The following is an 18,855-nucleotide window of genomic DNA, read 5'->3' as shown; positions in this document are numbered from 1 at the left end:
TTTTGATTTTTGCTTACAGAGCTATGATCCGTGCCGTTCTATCTTGTTAGTTTTAATCGACTTCCCTTAGGTTTTTTTTTTCATTTTTGAACTTTCTTTATGTCGAAAACACGATTATAAAGACTACAAAATAGTTATTTTTTTCAAGCAAAAGAGAATCCGAGTAGGTCGGTTACCAAATCTAAAGCAAGTATTATGTTAAATGATAAAAAAAACTCCACTGCGATAAATTATTCGTCTTTAATTTGTTTGTTATTGCTAATTTAGTTACTGAATGTTACACAATCATCATCATCATTATCATACGAGCCGTAGGACGTCCACTGTCCCCCATAGACTTCTAGTTGCTTTGGTTGGAAGTGGCTTGCATCCACTGTAAACCTGGAAATTTACCAGGCCATCCGCCCATGTCGTTGGTGGACGTCCTACGCATTAGAGAACTTTTCTGCCCAACAGCCATCTCTTCTCCGTGCTATGTACAGCGTGGGCTGTTTAAACCCGACCGATTTCAACCACGTATTTCTGACGATATTATAAGTAAATAATGTTATGAACATAGGTCCAATTATGCATTTTTTATTTTTTTGGGACAAAATAAATCAATTAAGCTTAGTACTTCATTGTGAACAAATCTTTAATCAAGAGTGTGAATAAGAAAATCCAATCCATGATCGAGAAACAGAGTAAGCAAACACGACACTTCACGAATCATTCCGATACCACACGATGCACAGCGAGTGAAAAGTGAATATGTGTCATGGATTGTTTACTAGTTTATGACAACAAATGTCAAGTATGTAGGTAGTGTAGGTACAGTGGAATGATGCGGAATTCGTCGGTTAGGAAATCTTCTTCTGTATTCAACAACTGCCCTATGCGAGTTTCCATTGCAAAATCCATAAATGAAATGGATATCCGCTAAATGAGCCGAAGGATAATGCGGCATAGTGATTATTTTTATTAAAATTTATTTGCAAATGAATCTTGCGTGACAGTCAGAATAATAATTTTGGACGTTGACATTTTAGCGACGTTAAGTTCAATTTACCGGCCAGTTATTAGCGTAGCGTAGGCACATAGTTTGCACTCTAGCGATAAAACGCAGAAACAAAACCTAAGTCTAGTTTAGCGATACATGTATAAAGATATTGTTACGATAATACGAGTACTACACTGGCATTTAGCGGTAAGTCACATCTTCATTACACGCAATATACTCTCTGTAGTAAAAACTTTTTGTAGTTGGACACCAAACTTAGTTATTAGGTACTGGCCAATAATGTTTTTAGTGTTTCTGCGCAAAAAGTTTTAAGTGCGCCTAGTTACATCACATTCTTAGGGTGTGTTACACTTGAGATTTTTCAACTTGTTGTTACATGTTGTACCACTTTTTTTACTCCATTTAAGCTTAGCTTAAAATCGGTCGGGTTTAAACAGCCCACGGTGTATATTACACAAAATCATCTTTATTTTCCCTACGTTGTTTCTTCATACGTGTCCAACATAGCGTCGTCATCTTTATCAAGAACGTGAGCAACTTCATTGCCATCTTCTGGCTGAGCCCTAAATGCCGGTACGTTTATTGAAATCTCTCTTATGCTTACGTCTTTACTAAGACCGTCATCAGTAGTATCATCAACAAAACTACGGGTTTGAAGCCACGGTACATTAGCTTGTGTTTGTATTGGGGTCGCATATTTGACCGATTCTATATCGTTATCAGGATCGTCATCAGCACAATCATTAACATCAGCCTGAGCTTTGAATGGGGGTGCGTTATTTTGGATATATATTGGAGTTGCATATGTAGTAAATCTTATATCATCGTCACTATAAAGATTGTCATCATCTACACGGGATCGGAGTGCCACTACCTTATAATTATCGTCAACTGTATCAAGTGGAGGACACTCTAGCTCGACATGGTCGTTGTGACAGTAAATACGTGATTTTGATTTACAATGCACAGGGACTTTATGCATATAAGTACATTTTGATCGTACGCAAATCATTATGTAATTGGATGAATATTGCTTCGGGTCATATGGTAAATTAAATTGATATTCATCAACGTGCAATTTTCTACAGTTTTCTCCACGCTTTGGGCAGTCGAAAGTTATATTAATTCTTTGCCCTGAGTGGCCTTTGGTCGTGTAACAATAATTTCGAGCTCTACAAAAATTAAATTGAGAAATATCAAGTAAGTGTGTTAAGCTACATAATTCTTCTGCACACATAATTGCCTCGTCATATATATAATTCTCCAGATATGTACACTTTGTCCAATTGGTTCGCGTCTTGTATTCTGGACATGCAAAATGTTCACGTTGTATGTCAAAACAATAAGGTTCTTCCCAGTCACCTCCGATAAACCAAAAACCTTGCAAAAAATATCGAAATTTATACTTTATACAAGCGTTTACATCGTGAAGTGTTATACACCTTTTCCTTTTCGCTTCTGAGCAGTTGCGCCACCGTGCCTTTTGGTCTTGGCAATCAATTGTAAAGTCACACTGTGTTACTACTCTATGTGACCACACGGAACGATCTACTTCTCTGTTATGGCATTTCCTTTTTTTACAAACAATACCTTGCTTTTTTACGTAATAACAGTTTCTAAGAACTTTACCTGGACAATGGGTTGGTCTACGATTTAGGTCTAAGCAATAACGCTCTCTGAATCTACACGATACAAGATCCGTAGGTCCCGCCCATTGTGTACAATTTCTATAGTCACAATATATTACTCGATCGATAACGCTTTCTGTGCAATTTGTCTCGTAGCAGGTGAGACCAACATTAGTATGATTGCAGCTTCTAACTGATGTATTTCTACTATCTGGTTCACAATAGTAAATAGCACCATTGTGTGTCGAACTATGCGGCCAGTGTACCATTTCCCGAGATATGTCGTTACGATCCATTTCAGTTTCTTTTGCTGGGACACATTTAATTTTGGTATCATCGTCGATGTCTTCACATTCAATTGGTGTGCCATGTGGTAACGGACTACCATTTAGTCTCTCGCAATAGTAGGTCGTCATGTTTATTGAACTACAGTTCAGTGGTGCGCCGGTGTAGTCGTTGCAGTGTATTTCTTCTCCAATAGTTATTGACATTTCTGCACTGGTGACGTTTTCAAGTGATCCGTAATCAGATACTTTACTTTCATCGCTCGGGTCAAAGCGTTCTTTGTACTGTTGAGAAGAAGCGAAATTATAATATCATTAATTTTAAACGTGATATTGATATGCATATCGACCTGTCCCTGACTCAACCTTGTATATGAAATTGAAATATCTGCTTAGAACGTTTATCTAAAATGTTTGAGTCAGAGACCCGTCGATACGTATTAAGTAATGTTACTGCAGAAATCCTTATCCCATACTAATATTATAAATGCGAAAGTTTGTAATTCTGTTTCTTTGTGTGTTATATCTCTTCACGTCTAAACCGCTGGACCGATTTAGATGACATTCGGTACACATTATAGTTTGAGTGACGTGTAAAGACATAGGATAGTTTATCCCGGGATAGTGCATAGTCACAGCGAAATAGCCATAAACAAACTCTACGCGGCCAGTCGTGAGCAACAGCTAGTAAAATATAAAAGCTCATAGAAATTTTGTGAAAATGAAAGTCTATAAATTTTCTTTAATAATATAATAATAATGATGATTTATTGAATAATTACCAGCACAAGATAATAAAATACAATGTTTTACAAAAATCTATGCTACACGTTTGCCTGCACTAGGGTTACTAGAGAACTCTGTGTCGCAGGCTAAAAGAGCTAACATACTTATATTAAAATAATTAAACATATCTTTGGAAATATGTATTGCTTCAGTAGGTATAGATAAACCGAAAAAAACTGTTAGTCGATAAAATTAGCTTCCGCACTTAATTTTATTCTCTGAGTTACTTAAATCTATGTTTCAATATTTTATAGTACCTACCTAGTAGTAGTACAGTAGGATGTACAGGTACCATCAGCTTAATAAGTGGTCAATCAATTTTTAAACAAGTTCATATCAAATTAATATGTCGCTAAGGTCGAACTTTCAAGTTGACTGACACGTCTATTGGCATTATTGTTTTATGACATGCAAACGATATCAACTTTATGATGGTAGACCACATATTTGGCTAATGGCACCTAGTGTTGATGTGTAAAGTAGTTTCTTGGTAAAAAATTGTCAAATCAAATCTTGAGCATCAATATTTATGTTATAAGTTTTTTACTTTATCTATTCCAGATTATTCTATTCCTTTAGATCTTAATTCTTTTATCAGCGAACTTTAGAACCAAGTAAAGGCTTTTGCACACCGCGTTTCTTAAATACGTAGTCGCGTGTTAAGTAAATGGCTGCTCTATGGAAAGAAAAACGGGCTGGCAACGCGCTGTTCCAAGTTGACTTCCGCCTACGCTGACGTCGGTCGAGCATACCGTCGGTCGTGCGTGTATGACAAAGAAAAATCCCGCAGTGCCAAACCAATCGCTGTACGGAACAGTGCGCTGCGCAAACCCGTACAGCTCACCGGTCAGCTTCGCACCCTGATTGCGCGATAGCGGTGCAAAACGCGCCAGGTCAATCGACGAGCGCGGCGTTGCTGAGCAAAATCGACGTGCGCCATCAGCAGCGCGTAGCAATAAATCTGCCGCGAACACCAGCAGGGCTACTACGAAACCCGAAACTCGAAGTTCGTGTCGTGCAGTCCCTCTGACACTTATACTATTTAATAAGAGAGCGAGAGGGACGGTACGATTCGAACTTCGAGTTTCGAGTTTCGTAGTAGCCCTGCAGCGTCTCGCTGTGTGGTGGTCCATAGAATATTTGTGTTTATTCGTTCGGCGATTGACGTCAGCGTAGAAGGAAATCAAGCCTAAACGCGGCACTTGATGTTTGCACCGGTATGTCGCACACGGTTTATCTGAATCGTGTCGATAGATTTGGAATGCTGCGGTATTTCATGCGCGATCGATTCAAAGCCACCCATTTATTATCTTAGAAATATTTCAGTATATAAACTAGCATTTTCTGTAATTAAATTAGCTCAAATTAACCCGACAGAGGTTATTTAACTCCTCCACTAAATTCTCCTAAAGTGGTGACTGCGACAGAGCACCGGCCAAAATATCTGGCAGAGTACCCGCGTCAGATGGATACTGCAGCATTCGAATATTGACACGATCCAGATAAATCATTTGCTACATGCCGGCACAATGTTGTTGATCCACCAAGAGAAGACGACGGTCTTGATGAAGATACTCGGCAAGCCGGCCAAGCTCCTCACCTGGCACATGATGCCGTTGATCCACCAGTTGAAGAAGGGGGCCTTAACGAAGACGATCGGAGATGCGGGCGAGCGCCGCGAGCAGTCTATGCTCACCAATCCATACAACCTGTTCTTTAGCAGGACCAGGTTGCCGAGGCTGTCGCCCTGAATAAGAAACGACAAAACCAAAATGATGGTGGCTCGTAAGACTAACAAACAATAGACCTGGATTACGCAGAATAGTTAATTGCGAAGTTGTCCAGAGTTAAATCTACCTAGGATCCACAATACTGGCAGTTGCGAAGAGGAAATTAAAAAACTGTGTGATGCAAAAAGATAGACCCTTGAGATGTGGTGCTGGAATCGCTTGCTGTGGGTAAAATTGACTGCTTATGCTTACCGCACTAACGTTCCCATCTTGAGGGTACTAGACCTCAAGTAAAGACTTTCGTCAATCATGCAAGTGCGAATCAAAAACGTAAATGTGAAATGAGAGCCAAGTTCAATATTATTTGTTTTGCCTTTTTTCTTTTGAATTATTGAGTTCTAGGAATTAAACGTAATGCCAAAACCACACTTACTCCCCAGCCTCCCGGCACTAAGCACTGGTGGAGATTTGACATGAAGAAAGTGGTATTTTCATTCCTGAAAGATAAGATAACGGATTTACATTTTACAGTCATTTTAAGAGGGCCGCCGGTAGCATGAAGTTTGTTTATTTTTGTCTACTGTATACTTTTTCCGAGTAATTCGCATATTCCTGAAATGTATAAGTACACAAAATGTTTGGGTAAGCATTTTGTACCTACTCGATAAAATAAAGTTTACAGCTATCAGTTTGTTTAATGTTGAGGCCTTCTTATTACATAGTAAGGGTTCTGTGAAGTCATGGTAATTACGTTAGCATATATATTACATTCTACAATCATGAAATTTCATAGGCAATGTTAAATTAAGTTGAACTCGCGTGGAGAGGGTTCCGTACAATGCCAAAGTCAAATGTTTTCCTTTATTTCTTTTATATATTTTTTTACGGTGCTTGCTTAGTGGTGTTTTAGTGAACTATTTTCCGTAAGCCAACGTATTATATTGAGTATTGAGATTACCACTTTATTTTCAATTGATAGAATTCTTAAAGGCTTCCCTGTAATACATATACAAGCAATGAACTATATTGGTGTTTTTTTCAAAATTTTAGGCTGAGTAGTTTCGGAGATCAGGGGGGGATGTTCAATTTTGAATGAACGAAAAAAGTTTATTCAACACACACATAATAGTTACAAACAAAAGTTACAAAAATATAATATTAATATAATAATAATAATATAAATCTCATTCTGAGAGGAGGCCTGTGCCCAGCAGTGGGACGTATATAGGCTGGGATGATGATGATGTATAATATAAATAATATTAACACTAAATTTTTTTTTTTTTTAATATTTATTATTTTCGTTTTCTTCTATGAATAAAATCAAAACTATTTATTTTACAATAATAAAAAATATATACTTATTTGAAATCCTCATAACAAGCCCTTTCATTGAATAGGAATATGACACAGTAAAGTTTGCAAAACTTTTTTTTAAAATCTAATTTGTCCCCGAAAAAGACCCTTATTTATTAAAGAGTATATTTTTTATCGAGGGACTAAAATAAGCCAATAACCTATATGTAGCCGAGTAAGCCGAGGTGCCACCCGAGCTTTAGCGAGGGTGTCTATTTATCCGAGGGTTTATATTGACTTTTAGTCTCGAGGTGAAAACTCTATTTTTCACTTCGATTGCGAGAAAAAAATAGTCATTTCTGTGAAAGAATTAATGTGTTTCTTATTCCTCCAGTCCATAAAACTTTCATAGGTTTTTAAATAAATCGTTCTAGATTTTGGCGGCAAAAGATTATCAATGAGGGCTATCGTTTTTTGTCTCACTAGATGGCGCACTGTTGCGTGAGGTTTTTACCCGACTGCCCGAAGGACGGTTATGTTTTTCGAGCGGATGTTTGTATATATGTATGTATGTATGTATGTATGTATGTATGTATGTATGTATGTAAGTATGTATGTATGTAAGTATGTATGTATGTATGTATGTATGTATGTATGTGGGCATGTATGTCCATTTCTTTGGTCCTCGCTGCAGCCTAAACGGCTGGACGGATTGTAACATATGAGGTATCATTGGATTTGCCATAACTGTCGGAGTGACATAGGGTATATAATATTTCAATATGGCGTCTGAATGGCGAAGGAATAAAAAATATATTTTCTATTGTAACAATATGGGAATCAAATGAAAAACTATGAGATTTGACATTTGGGAGACCTCACGCTACACTAGCGCCTCTAGTGGCGAATTCATACGCGATAGCCCTCATTATGTCTTTGGCTCTTTGCTCGACATCATAATTTTCACTATCAAATGACGACATTGTGAAAATAATCAATTTATTTTAATCGTCTATGATTTACGCTCCACAACAATTTCAAAGTTTTCGCGGTAAGTATTTTTTCCCAACCAGACATAGATATAACAAAATCGCATCGGCACAAACTGGAATAAATAGAATGGCTCCACCTTCTATGCGGAAAAGTATAGAAGGAAGACCACGCAGACTAAGAACGTAACATTTTCGTCATGAAAATGGTCCACACACAATCTGTTTGAGTTTATTATTTATCGAAGTAAATTAAAAAAAAATACTTTTACTCCCTAGTGACTAAAGTTACTTTACTCCCGCCTCGTAAGGCTATATTGACCTACATTTAGAGCATGAGAAGTGAAAAATACTTATTTACTTTGCACATCTGTGTTTGGGTCATAAGATTACACCCTACCAAATTTCACCTGATTTGATCCAGTAGATTCGGAGTAAATTGGCTTTGACAGACAGACGGACAGACGCAAGAGTGAGTGATCCTAAACCCTAAAAATTAAATGAACAGTGATTTTTTTTTAAAAAGTAGCAGAACAAAAGTAGCTCAATTATGCGAGTAGAATCGATCCTTGGATTTAGAGCCACATGGTCTGAAGGTCCCTATGTAGGTATGTGAACGAAAGAAAGTATAATATATTTATAGTGTTACCAAAAAACTCATATTTACAATGAATAATTTCTGCGGCAATCTTCGTACAAAGTTCTGTTCAACAACACACTCCGTAAAAGTAGCCCTGGTTCATTTCTTGGTGCTGTGTTTGTCGCCGGCTAAAACAAAATAAAACCGGATAAAATTTAACCTCTTGCTCTATCACAAATTCGCCACCCGCCCCATGTCATACTCGTATATGCGCGCGCCCGATACTTCATAATAAGTATAAATAGGTTATATGTCTTATATTTATTTTGCTACTAGTTTTTGCCCGCGGCTTCGCCCGCATGGAATTCGGTTATCGCGCGTTGTTCCCTCGGGAACTGTGCTTTTTTCAGGGATAAAAAGTAGCCTATGTCACTCTCTGGCCCATAAACTATCTGTATGCTAAAAATCACGTCGATTCGTCACTCCGTTTCGACGTGAAAGATGGACAAACATACAAACACACCCACTTTCGCATTTATAATATTAGTATGGATTGTGACTAAAACAATAAGTTTTTTTGATAAAAACTTCATTTTAATACAAGCTTTATTTGGTGACCTTGCAAATGCAAGCTTTACTTGCATAATGATTGTCATTCAAACTACATTTCCGTGCCAAATTTTAAGTCGATGCCATTAACTGTTGAGGAGTTCCGTCCAGCGAAGACGATTCTGGCTGGACCACTAGGATATCACTACCAGATTATTGAACTGTCACCAGATTTACATAATTATGCCAAATTGCAACTGGAAGTGGACCAAATTCAACCCATCCATATGACCCGCACACACACATACATATTATGTAGGTACATACATTGCAAGTTAAATAAAAGCTTCTATAACCTAACCAACAAAAAGTTCGAAAACCCCCGACTTTGTCGCTTCAAAGTCAATATCTCAAAAAACGAATTACCGTAAACTGCTTCAACTTTGCCCTTTAGCCCCAACATTGCCTGATTCGATTTAGAGTCGATAACTTAGTACCCTTTAGGTTTTTAAACTTTTGTCTCCCCGTAAAAATAATTCCCGTGAAGATAAAAGTTTAAAAACTATAAGAGTCCTAAGTTATCAACTCTAAATCAACTCAGGCAATGTTGGGGCCAGAGGGCAAAGTTGAAGCAGTTTACGGTATCCGATTTTGATGAAACATGTCTAAGAATCATCACCAGAAAACCTGATTGCAAATAAAAAAAAAACCGCATCCAAGTAGGTCTACACGGTTAAGAGCTACGGTGCCACAGACAGACAAACAGGCTTACATACCGGTCAAACTTATAACACCCCTCTTTTTGCGTCGGGGGTTAAAAATAAGCCATCATGAACATGACGACATCCACTGTTGAAAAAATGCTACCCCTTCTTTGGTGGCGAAGAGGAGTGTTCTTACACTACAACCACAACGAACGGTCCACCTAGCTCAGTGATGGGCAAAGTACGGCCAACTCTGGCCCGCGAAGGGATTTAATTCGCTCGCCGACGTTCCTTCGAGGTGAATAGTACCTACCTGTATGGCCTGCGATCATAATATAATTTAATTATTTGGCAAAAATATAAAAAAGTATAAAATAGAACGGTGTAATCCTGGCCCTCCTCTAAAATATCTGTAACTTTCTGGCCCCCCATGAAGAAAGTTTGCCCACCACTGATCTAGTTAGTGGGAGCTCTGCCAACAACACTGCGTCTATCAGTTAACTGTAATAAATAACAAACTGCAGTAATTTACTTACGCAATCGGCCCCCCACCCTACAACTGAGATTTGCGTATATTTGTACTTCAGTCTGGTCGCGTTGCTCACGCGAACGCCCGCAATTCTTCCCTTTATGAAATCAATTTTGGTCTTCAGAACGAGTATGACCAGATTGTACTGTAACGTCTGTTGGTTGAAGCTACGCTGGAAGTGGAAGTCTATGACGGGAATTTTGGTCCCGCGGGGGTACAGGTCGCTGCCGACGCGGACGTTCACGGTGGTGATGAAAGCTCTCCTCCCGGATTTGCTCAAAACGTGATGCCTGATGAAACAAATAATTTGAATCCACTGTCAAGCTCTGAAATATTTTCTGTTTATTTTAATTCACGAAAACATTTTTTCACACCTCTCCTTCCCTTTTCTAAGTGTTTTATTGCAAATGCCAATTTTTGAAGTTTTTTTTTTTTATTTTTTTTATTTGAAACTGGCAACGTACAAATTTGTCACATTAGCCCAAAAATGTTTTGAAGTTGATAATTGTAATGCCACTCTATTTTCTATGCTGGCTGTTTTTTTAATAATATTTAATAATAGTTAAATCACAATGACAGATCTACCTCAACTATTACAGTTAGATTGTAAGTATCCCAACGTTCATCCCATTGAAACCTATCACTACTGAACCAAAATTCTTGTCACCGAGGGATGACGTCCTATTATTATTTTTTTCATATATTTCATTTTTACTACTGATTAATGTGTTAGGTACATTATCCAAGAACATGTTTGTTTAAGACATTAATTTCGGACGAACTCAAGCCCCTAAGGCACAGGTTTAAACCTAGTTTAGGGGTCGAAAGCTCAACCACTTACTTAAGATCTTTTTGTACCTACTTAAGTTTATGTTACCTGTAACACTTCTTTTTGAGTACAATAAACATTAAACATAAAAAAATATAGATTTTTTTTTCAACTTTCTTAATGCTCGGTGTGAAAAGTTGTATGAGCCACTCGGGAGCAAAATTATTTTCATCTTCAATGATTATTATTAAATTATTTTCATTTTCAGCTCAGGATTCTATTGTAGAATCCTTCGCTACATTCTGGATTCAATGTACGCCCTCGCCGTAAATACACCATTTTGCTCCCTTGTGACACAAATAACTATTTACGACCGAGTGGACGTAGTCCACCCAGAAAGACCTTTTCTATCTCACAGTCACCATTCGGGTAAGGAGGCGCAAGATCGTAAAGCATGGTGCAGTCTGATGTTGGAGGTCGAGACCCATTTTAACTGGAGAAGTAACCCAAGCGCTGGCAAAATATATCAATGTCAAAAAATATTAGCCATGCTTAGCATTTTTTGTCGTCAAACTCTATCTATGCACAAGTATATGTTCATCGACATATTTATGCACATGTGTTCTTAAGGAAAACGTATTCATGTTCTCATGGGATGGGCACTTGTAAAATAACCAAAAATCTTGATTAACCAACTTCAGACAGGAACTTTTTTGGGGATTCCCTTGATGGTTTACGGGAGCAAAGTCGTGGGTAAAAAGTAATTGCTTACGCTTCGACACAAGATGCCACTGTGATGACCAGGTCTCTTCGGATGATGGCTCCGGTGCAGACGTACTTATCCCTTATGAACACGCTGGCTACGAACGGGTACCTCCTGACCTGTGGCGTACAACACACGCAGTTCAGTGGTTCAGATGCTAAGAGGGTTATCACACTCGCGATTTGTGAGCGAGTAGAAAGTAGTTGACAGTAGAAAAAGTAGTTTTTTTAATTATAGAGAGTAGCAGCCTTATTCATAAAAAGTTAGAGCCTCCTTGAAGGCTCCTTGAAGGCCCGATGCTAAAAAACATGATTCATAAACGTCTGTTAGCGCTAATCAGTCGATCAAGGCTCTGCTAAAGTTAGTGGACCGTAAACCCTCCTTTATCTCCCTGCTAAGTCACAAAATGACCACCACAAGTTTGAACAGCTAACTTTGACAAGAGCAAAAAACCATACCGAAGATATTTTTAGGGTTACGCAAAGATTAAAAAAAATCCAGGAAAAATCATTTTCAGGAATTTGTATTTAAAAATCCTCTAAATTAGGTATTTATTACTGCTACTTTACTAACAATAAATATGAAAAAAAAAATTAGGATGATTAACATAATTACGGCTTTTTGCACTTAGGTACATGCGGATCGGAAATGGCGGGAAAACAAACATCTCACTTTTTATTTTTTTCCTGCTAATTTGCTGTCAATGCTGTCATTTTTTTTTTAAATTTCGATGAGGCCATTTTTTTTCTTTGATTTGTCAAGATGGCCAACATAACGCGTCTAATTCGTCTATCAGCAGCTCAACAACTGGCAGACTGCTAGCAAGCGTTTATGAATCATACTTCTTGACAACCGTCTAACAAGCTTAATCAGTCTGCTAAGTAACAGACCGATCAAACCTCAATTAAGGATTATTTATGAATAAGGCTATAGGTATTTACGACTAAATAATCCTGTCATTTTTATCTTTTTAAGTATTTCTGTTGACTTCGAGATGTTACTGGCTTCGATGGTACAGTCATAGCAATTGAAGATAAATAGTTTTTTAGTCAATTTTCAAGTATGATTTGTGCACGAAATACCTTCCTCCCATCGGGCCCCACCACAGCTAGCCCTTCCTGAAACAAATGTGAGACTTGACACGATACTAAAGATGTCGGGCACACCCAGGATAGGATTGCGCAGCCCTTTTACGAAAAAATCAAGTAACTACATCGCCATCAGATATTTCGGAGCACATTCACTCAATTATTAAGGTATTAGAGTTTCTATATTTTTGATGACTTTGGCCGCTCAGAAATATTTAAAGGCGACAGTACCTAATACTTTGCTGTATTTTGTACGGAATTTTCCAGTTAGGGTGCTATTTACTCTTAAATTACTAATAATTGTCTAGCAAACTTAGCCGTAATAGTTTCCTTGATATTTATTTATTTATTTATTTATTTATTTATGTATTTGGGAACAAACGGTACAATAAAACTTACATTGTAAACAATGACATCAAACATTAACCAACAAAGTTGCCACAGGTTATTAATTCCCAATAATAAAGTATAAAACGAGTAAAGAAATAACAAACACACAAAGAAAAGAAAAAGGCTACTTGCAAAAAAGAGAACGTGCATATAACCCATTCTCAAAAAAATGGCATAACATTACTTAACTACTACTAATGACAGTCTTATATTTACTAAGAGAAATGCTAAATATATCAATATCAGAGAATTTGCTGTTATACATTTTACAAATGAGTCCGCAGCATATTTGCGATGAGTAAAGGGTACATGAAGCATACAATTAAGATTTCTCGAATTCAGGCGAGGTACTCTCAAACCTAATTTACTCAAAAGATACGGGGAGTCAATCTCATTTAATAATATTTTTAATAACATGACCTGATCTCTGAACGTGCGCCTACTCTCGAGAGATGCAATTTCCACATCAAAATGTTTTCCAGATCGCGAAGCTTTAAAGTTTAAATGTTTTATTATAATGTTTTATATATTAACTACAATCATGATTTTTGTCAAAATTTTCAAACCATTACTTCTGTTTAGCTTTTAGACGGGGAGAGACGCTCTATTTTAACAAAAAATGCACTTTAAAGTTGAACGAATCACTGTATCGAAAAGTCGTCTTTACATTCCCTGACAGATAGATGGTCGGATAGACAGACATGCCGGTTCCTTTTTTGTCATTAAAATTTTGTCAAAGGAACCCTAAAAACAGCTAATTTGACAACTTACTCCATTTTTAAAATCGGATAAAAACAGTAGAACGAAATGAACTCACACCTGCTACACCGTATGATGCCATGATCGTAATAGGAACGTTTCAGGCAAAAGTATATCCGTTGTATTGAAAAGTATGAGACTATGCCCACTAGCACGTTTCACCAACCGACGCCGTCGCGTGCCATGCACGGAGCGTCAAAACGCTTCGGCGCCGATACGCTTCTTATAGGTATTACACGCCGTTAACAAGTTGTGTGAGAAGTGGACTAAAATAATAACTGCAGGTGGTAGGACCTTGTGCAAGGTCCGCCCGGATTGCTACCACCATCTTGCTCGCTAATCCTGCCGTGAAGCAGTAGTGCTTGCACTGTTGTGTTTCGGCGTGGAGAGTAAGACAGCCGGTGAAATTACTGGCACTTGAGGTATCCCCTCTTAGGCCTCTAGGTTGGCAACGCATCTGCAATTCCCCTGGTTTGCAGATGTTTATGGGCGGTGGTGATCTCTTACCATCAGGAGACCCACTTGCTCGTTTGCCATCCAGTCGTATAAAAAAAAAACTGAATGGTACCCTAGAAAAGCAGAAGAAGTGAGGTAGGCAGTTAGATGGGAAGACGGTTTTAAGAAAGTAGCTGGCCTAGAATGGTTACGTACGTGCGTACGACAAAGAGAGAAAGAGATCACTCGTTGAATCCGACTCGGCTGGGCAGCGTTTGGGAAGCTTCGCAGTGTCTTTTCATCCAAATAACCGCAGTGTTTGAAGTCAAAAGTCTTTGACCAGTGTGTGTTGCCAGTGATGACATACGGATCTGAGACGTGGGCGCTAACGATGGACCTCATGACGAAGCTCAAAGTCACTCAAAGGGCTATGGAGAGGGCTATGCTCGGGGTTTCTCTGCGGGATATAATCAGAAATGATGATATCCGCAGTAGAACTAAGGTTACCGACATAGCCCGAAGAATTGCGAAACTGAAGTGGCAATGGGCGGGGCACATTGCTCGCAGGACTGATGGCCGATGGGGTCAAAAGGTTCTCGAATGGCGTCCGCGGACTGGGAGACGAGCTGTCGGTAGGCCTCCAACAAGATGGAGCGACGACCTGGTTAAGATTGCGGGATCGCGGTGGATGCGAAAAGCACAAGACCGGTCTGAGTGGAGAGCCTTGGGGGAGGCCTATGTCCAGCAGTGGACGTCTAACGGCTGACATGATGATGATGATGTGCGACAAAGGATAGAAGTAAGTGGAAAGCCTTAGAGGAGGCCTTTGTCGAAAGACAAGCTGTTTAGGGGGAGGATCGACCGAGTTAGTATAATGTACCTACGTAACTTCTTGCCTCTTTCTCAACTTACACTAATTACTGTCAAATAAGTTAAACGTAAACAGCAATAGAGGCTTTTTTTTTAACAAGTTGTAGTCCGTGTCACGTTACATTCCGTGCCTGATGCGTTCCTAATACGGTCATGGTATTATACGATGTACTACTTATTATTACTTACTCTACCCACTAGTAGAGTGGGGCCAGCAAGCCCAAAACATTAATACCTAACTAAAGAAAATTCATACCACAATAATAAACAAATGAAGATCCCTAGGACCCTAGGTATAAAGTTCCGAGCCCTCGGTACGCAAGTCCGACTTTCGCTTAGCCGGCTTTTTTTTAAATTGCTGACTGTACTTTTTACGGTCTGTATTTAGACTGTACATTAGCTAGAAGTGGGTAAAATAAGCATGTATAGACTCATGACATTTACTGATAATTGTTTTGAGTGGGATTCGAACCCATGATCAGCCACTTAATAGAAAAATGTAATTATTAAATTGAATATTACCATTTCATTAGAATCAACCACTGTGTCATTAGTCATCACAACCTGAAATAAATATGATAATTTAGGAAAGTGTATTTTATGCAACTGTTGAATAAGTGAAGCTTAGGGACTAGCTAGGTGACGCGGGTTGCACGGAGCGGGTGGAAGGCCAGTGCCGCCGTTATAATTATTCATACATTTTGACGCACATGTGCGTCGGTGGCACCTGCAGAAGTCAGGTGGCAGTGAATGCGTTAAAATGCTATAGGGTCATTTTTGAGAGGTGACAAATTTCGTTTAATGACGGTTTGAGTTTGATTCTCAAGGTGCGACTGCTTTTACCTGCACCCAGCTAAAGTTTAAGTTGATGCACGAGTTGGGTAGCGATATAATAAGCTATGAAAGACGCCAGGAAGTATTTTAAGATCAAGCTCTTGCTCGCTAATCCTGCCGTGAAGCAACAGTGCTTGCACTGCTGTGTTTCGGCGTGGAGAGTAAGACAGCCGGTGAAATTCTTGGCACGTGAGGTATCCCATCTTAGGCCTCTAGGTTGGCAACGCGTCTGCAATACCCCTGGTGTTGCAGATGTTTATGGGCGGTGGTGATCTCTTACCATCAGGAGACCCACTTGCTCGTTTGCCATCCAGTCGAATAAAAAAAAAGTTATTGTGTTCTGGTATCTCACACTCTACTTTAGGCAATCTGCTTCTTAGTCAACTTCACACTTCAGGCATACTGCATCTCTCGTTTAGGGCAAACAGCTTTTTAGGCAAATTTCATGTTTCGGCATAACGCCTTTATTGGCATCTCGCTTTATAGGTAACGCGATCAAAAAGGAAATTGCCTAGCAGGGAGGGGCCCGGAGAGGAGAGGAGAACACAGATAGAAAGTAAAGATTAGAATGATGCCCATGCTTACGCTGCAGAAGATTTTCTTGAACCATTTCTTGTATCTGTAGACTTTGGTGAAGACGGTGGGGGCCCCCGTGATGCCACAGCGGGACGGCCCGAAGCTGATCACGGCGTGCAGCAAGGTCCCGATGACGCCTGGCCCGCCGACGTCGTACTGGGGAAGATCACGATCAAGAAAGGTCACCTCTACATCCCTCTATACGGCCGGCTCTATATCTTTGCGTATCATTGAGTTTAGATATTTATATTATATTTATTTATAGCAACTATGCCGATAAAATGGAAATAAAATGAAAAAAAAAAAATTTTTTTTCACCTTCCGTACACATGAAGCGAGGGTGTCCCTGGTCTAACCCTAAAGTGTGGGTATTCGTTGGATAGGTGTTTTATCTATGGGGGTTGTGAAGACGATTTTTCTGTTTACGAAATATCCAAGTTAAAAGTGCAAATTTTCATTAAAATCGAACTCCAAAAACTAAACTGTTGGTTTATAAACTTTATAGGCGAAGTTTTCTTGAGAATTATTAGTGGTTTAAAAGTAAATACCTAACAGCCAAAGGGGTATAAAATAAACCTGAACTTGTAAGATTTCGTACAAAATAGATCCTTCGAAAAATACTACATGATTTTTTCGTAAACAACGGCTACGAAACCCTATCTTGAACGTGTCACACGCTCTTTGCCGGTTTTTTATGTACCTAATTTTGTCATTGCTCTCTTAATTATACAAATTGCCCCTGTTGTAAACTATCCCCATATTTTTTGATCTTTTCTCAAGGTTCCGAGATAAATATCACTTTGGACCAGTGAGGTCTATTGCTCGTGTTGTGTTTCTCCATGTAAATTGTAAATGTTTGTTTGATGGCGTTAAATAAATTGATTTTCTTTCTTTCTTTTTTCTAAATGTTTTCAGTAATGCTTAGTATGGTGCTCCATAATCAGCCATTCTATTGTTTGGTGTTTTACTCTCCACTCTCTTAGTCTAAAATTCTTGCGAGAGTTTTCTACGACGATTAGATCAAGGTAATGGTTTGACTGTACTTAGTAAGAATAAGAAATCTTTATTTCGCATAAAGTCTTTAGTTAGGTTCATGATTCATAAAGATAAAGCACTACATGTCAATGTTTTCAAATATACTTGATTAGATGATATTAACTAACCTTGCAAGCCCCAGTGCCCCGTTGGAGGCTTCCCGCGCAGAAGTTACTCATCGTGATCGTACGACTGAAACATGCAAATTTTTCCTCCAGCTCAAAGTCAAAGTCAAAGATTTATTTGTTCAAAAAGCAGGTTACATGGTTAACAGGCGTTATGCCAACATTTGAAAGTTCACCACTTTTTGCCGCTTACACGGCGTACAAATATTATAACAAGAGATTTTCATCTACATGTAGGTACCTACGTAATATATGCTGTTTTTTTTTTTTTTTTTAATTATCGTTTACATTATTTAATACATCATTACGATTTCATCATTCGGATTACACAATAAAATGAAGAAAGCATTCTATACAATAAAACATTACGTAATTAATTCATGCATTGTTCAATTCTATGTCATTTAAATATTCCTGTATGTCATAATATCACTTGTCTTTCAATATTTTACATATTCTATTTCTAAATATGTTAGGTGGTAGTGTTTTTAGATATTCAGGCAATTTATTGAAAAATTTGACTGCCATGCAAAATACACTTTTTCTGAACAGGGCACAGTGTGCTCGTGGAAATATGTGCCTATTTCTTAGTCGAAGATTAAGTTCAGGGTTAGGTTGATGCTTCTGAAAACGATCGTCATACTTCTTTACAAAAGTCAGACATTCCATTATATAAAGAGAACCAAGCTCTTTAAAATATGGTTTACAGCTTTCCCTAGTGGTTATTCCAGTAATTGCACGAACACATCTTTTTTGCGTCAGGAATACATTGTGCCATTTAGGTGAATTTCCCCAAAAAATTATGCTATATGCGATAATGGAATGCACATGCCCATAGTAAGCAGTGATCGCAGTTTCTTGATTAACTAACTTAACCAATTGTCTAAGAGGATATACAAAACTATTTACTCTAGAGCATATTCTTTCTACATTAGATTTCCAATTACAATTTTGGTCAAGTACTATTCCCAGAAACAGACATTTTTCAACTATTTCTATTGGTATTTTATTGTAATTAATTTCCATTTTAGGCGGGTTGGACTGAGGCTGGTGGAAACGCAGAATTTTAATTATGGCAATATTTAATATTAGATTATTGTTTTTCAGCCATTGTGCCGCGCATGTTATGACAGATT

At 38.3% G+C, this 18,855-nt stretch overlaps 1 protein-coding gene across 1 annotated transcript; it reads right to left on the bottom strand.

Moving 5' to 3' along the window:
* Nucleotides 1-1,446: 1,446 nt before the first annotated feature.
* LOC141441961 (uncharacterized) lies at nucleotides 1,447-17,773 on the bottom strand. The gene is made up of 10 exons (XM_074106848.1): nucleotides 17,723-17,773; nucleotides 16,569-16,715; nucleotides 15,672-15,713; nucleotides 12,690-12,725; nucleotides 11,617-11,726; nucleotides 10,083-10,365; nucleotides 8,381-8,481; nucleotides 5,862-5,925; nucleotides 5,299-5,445; nucleotides 1,447-3,197 (listed from the first exon to the last, which is right to left on the bottom strand). The coding sequence occupies exons 1-10, from the start codon at nucleotides 17,771-17,773 to the stop codon at nucleotides 1,476-1,478; spliced, it is 2,703 nt and encodes a 900-aa protein (XP_073962949.1). The 3' UTR covers nucleotides 1,447-1,475.
* Between the last annotated feature and the right edge of the window lie 1,082 nt (nucleotides 17,774-18,855).

The sequence above is a fragment of the Choristoneura fumiferana genome, chromosome 24, assembly GCF_025370935.1.
Source record: "Choristoneura fumiferana chromosome 24, NRCan_CFum_1, whole genome shotgun sequence".
Classification (NCBI taxonomy): domain Eukaryota; kingdom Metazoa; phylum Arthropoda; class Insecta; order Lepidoptera; family Tortricidae; genus Choristoneura; species Choristoneura fumiferana.
Note: the sequence above shows the minus strand (reverse complement) of the source record. Positions and strands in the feature narration are given on the sequence as shown.

What these genes read in the sequence shown, in the direction of transcription:
- LOC141441961 (XM_074106848.1), bottom strand. Translation starts at nt 17,773, where the DNA reads ATGAGTAACTTCTGCGCGGGAAGCCTCCAACGGGGCACTGGGGCTTGC. An exon ending in TCAAGAAAATCTTCTGCAGC is followed by an intron (nt 15,714 to 16,568) that starts GTAAGCATGGGC and finishes TATTTATTTCAG; the next exon opens with GTTGTGATGACTAATGACAC. An exon ending in TAGTGCCGGGAGGCTGGGGA is followed by an intron (nt 5,446 to 5,861) that starts GTAAGTGTGGTT and finishes TTTCTTATTCAG; the next exon opens with GGCGACAGCCTCGGCAACCT.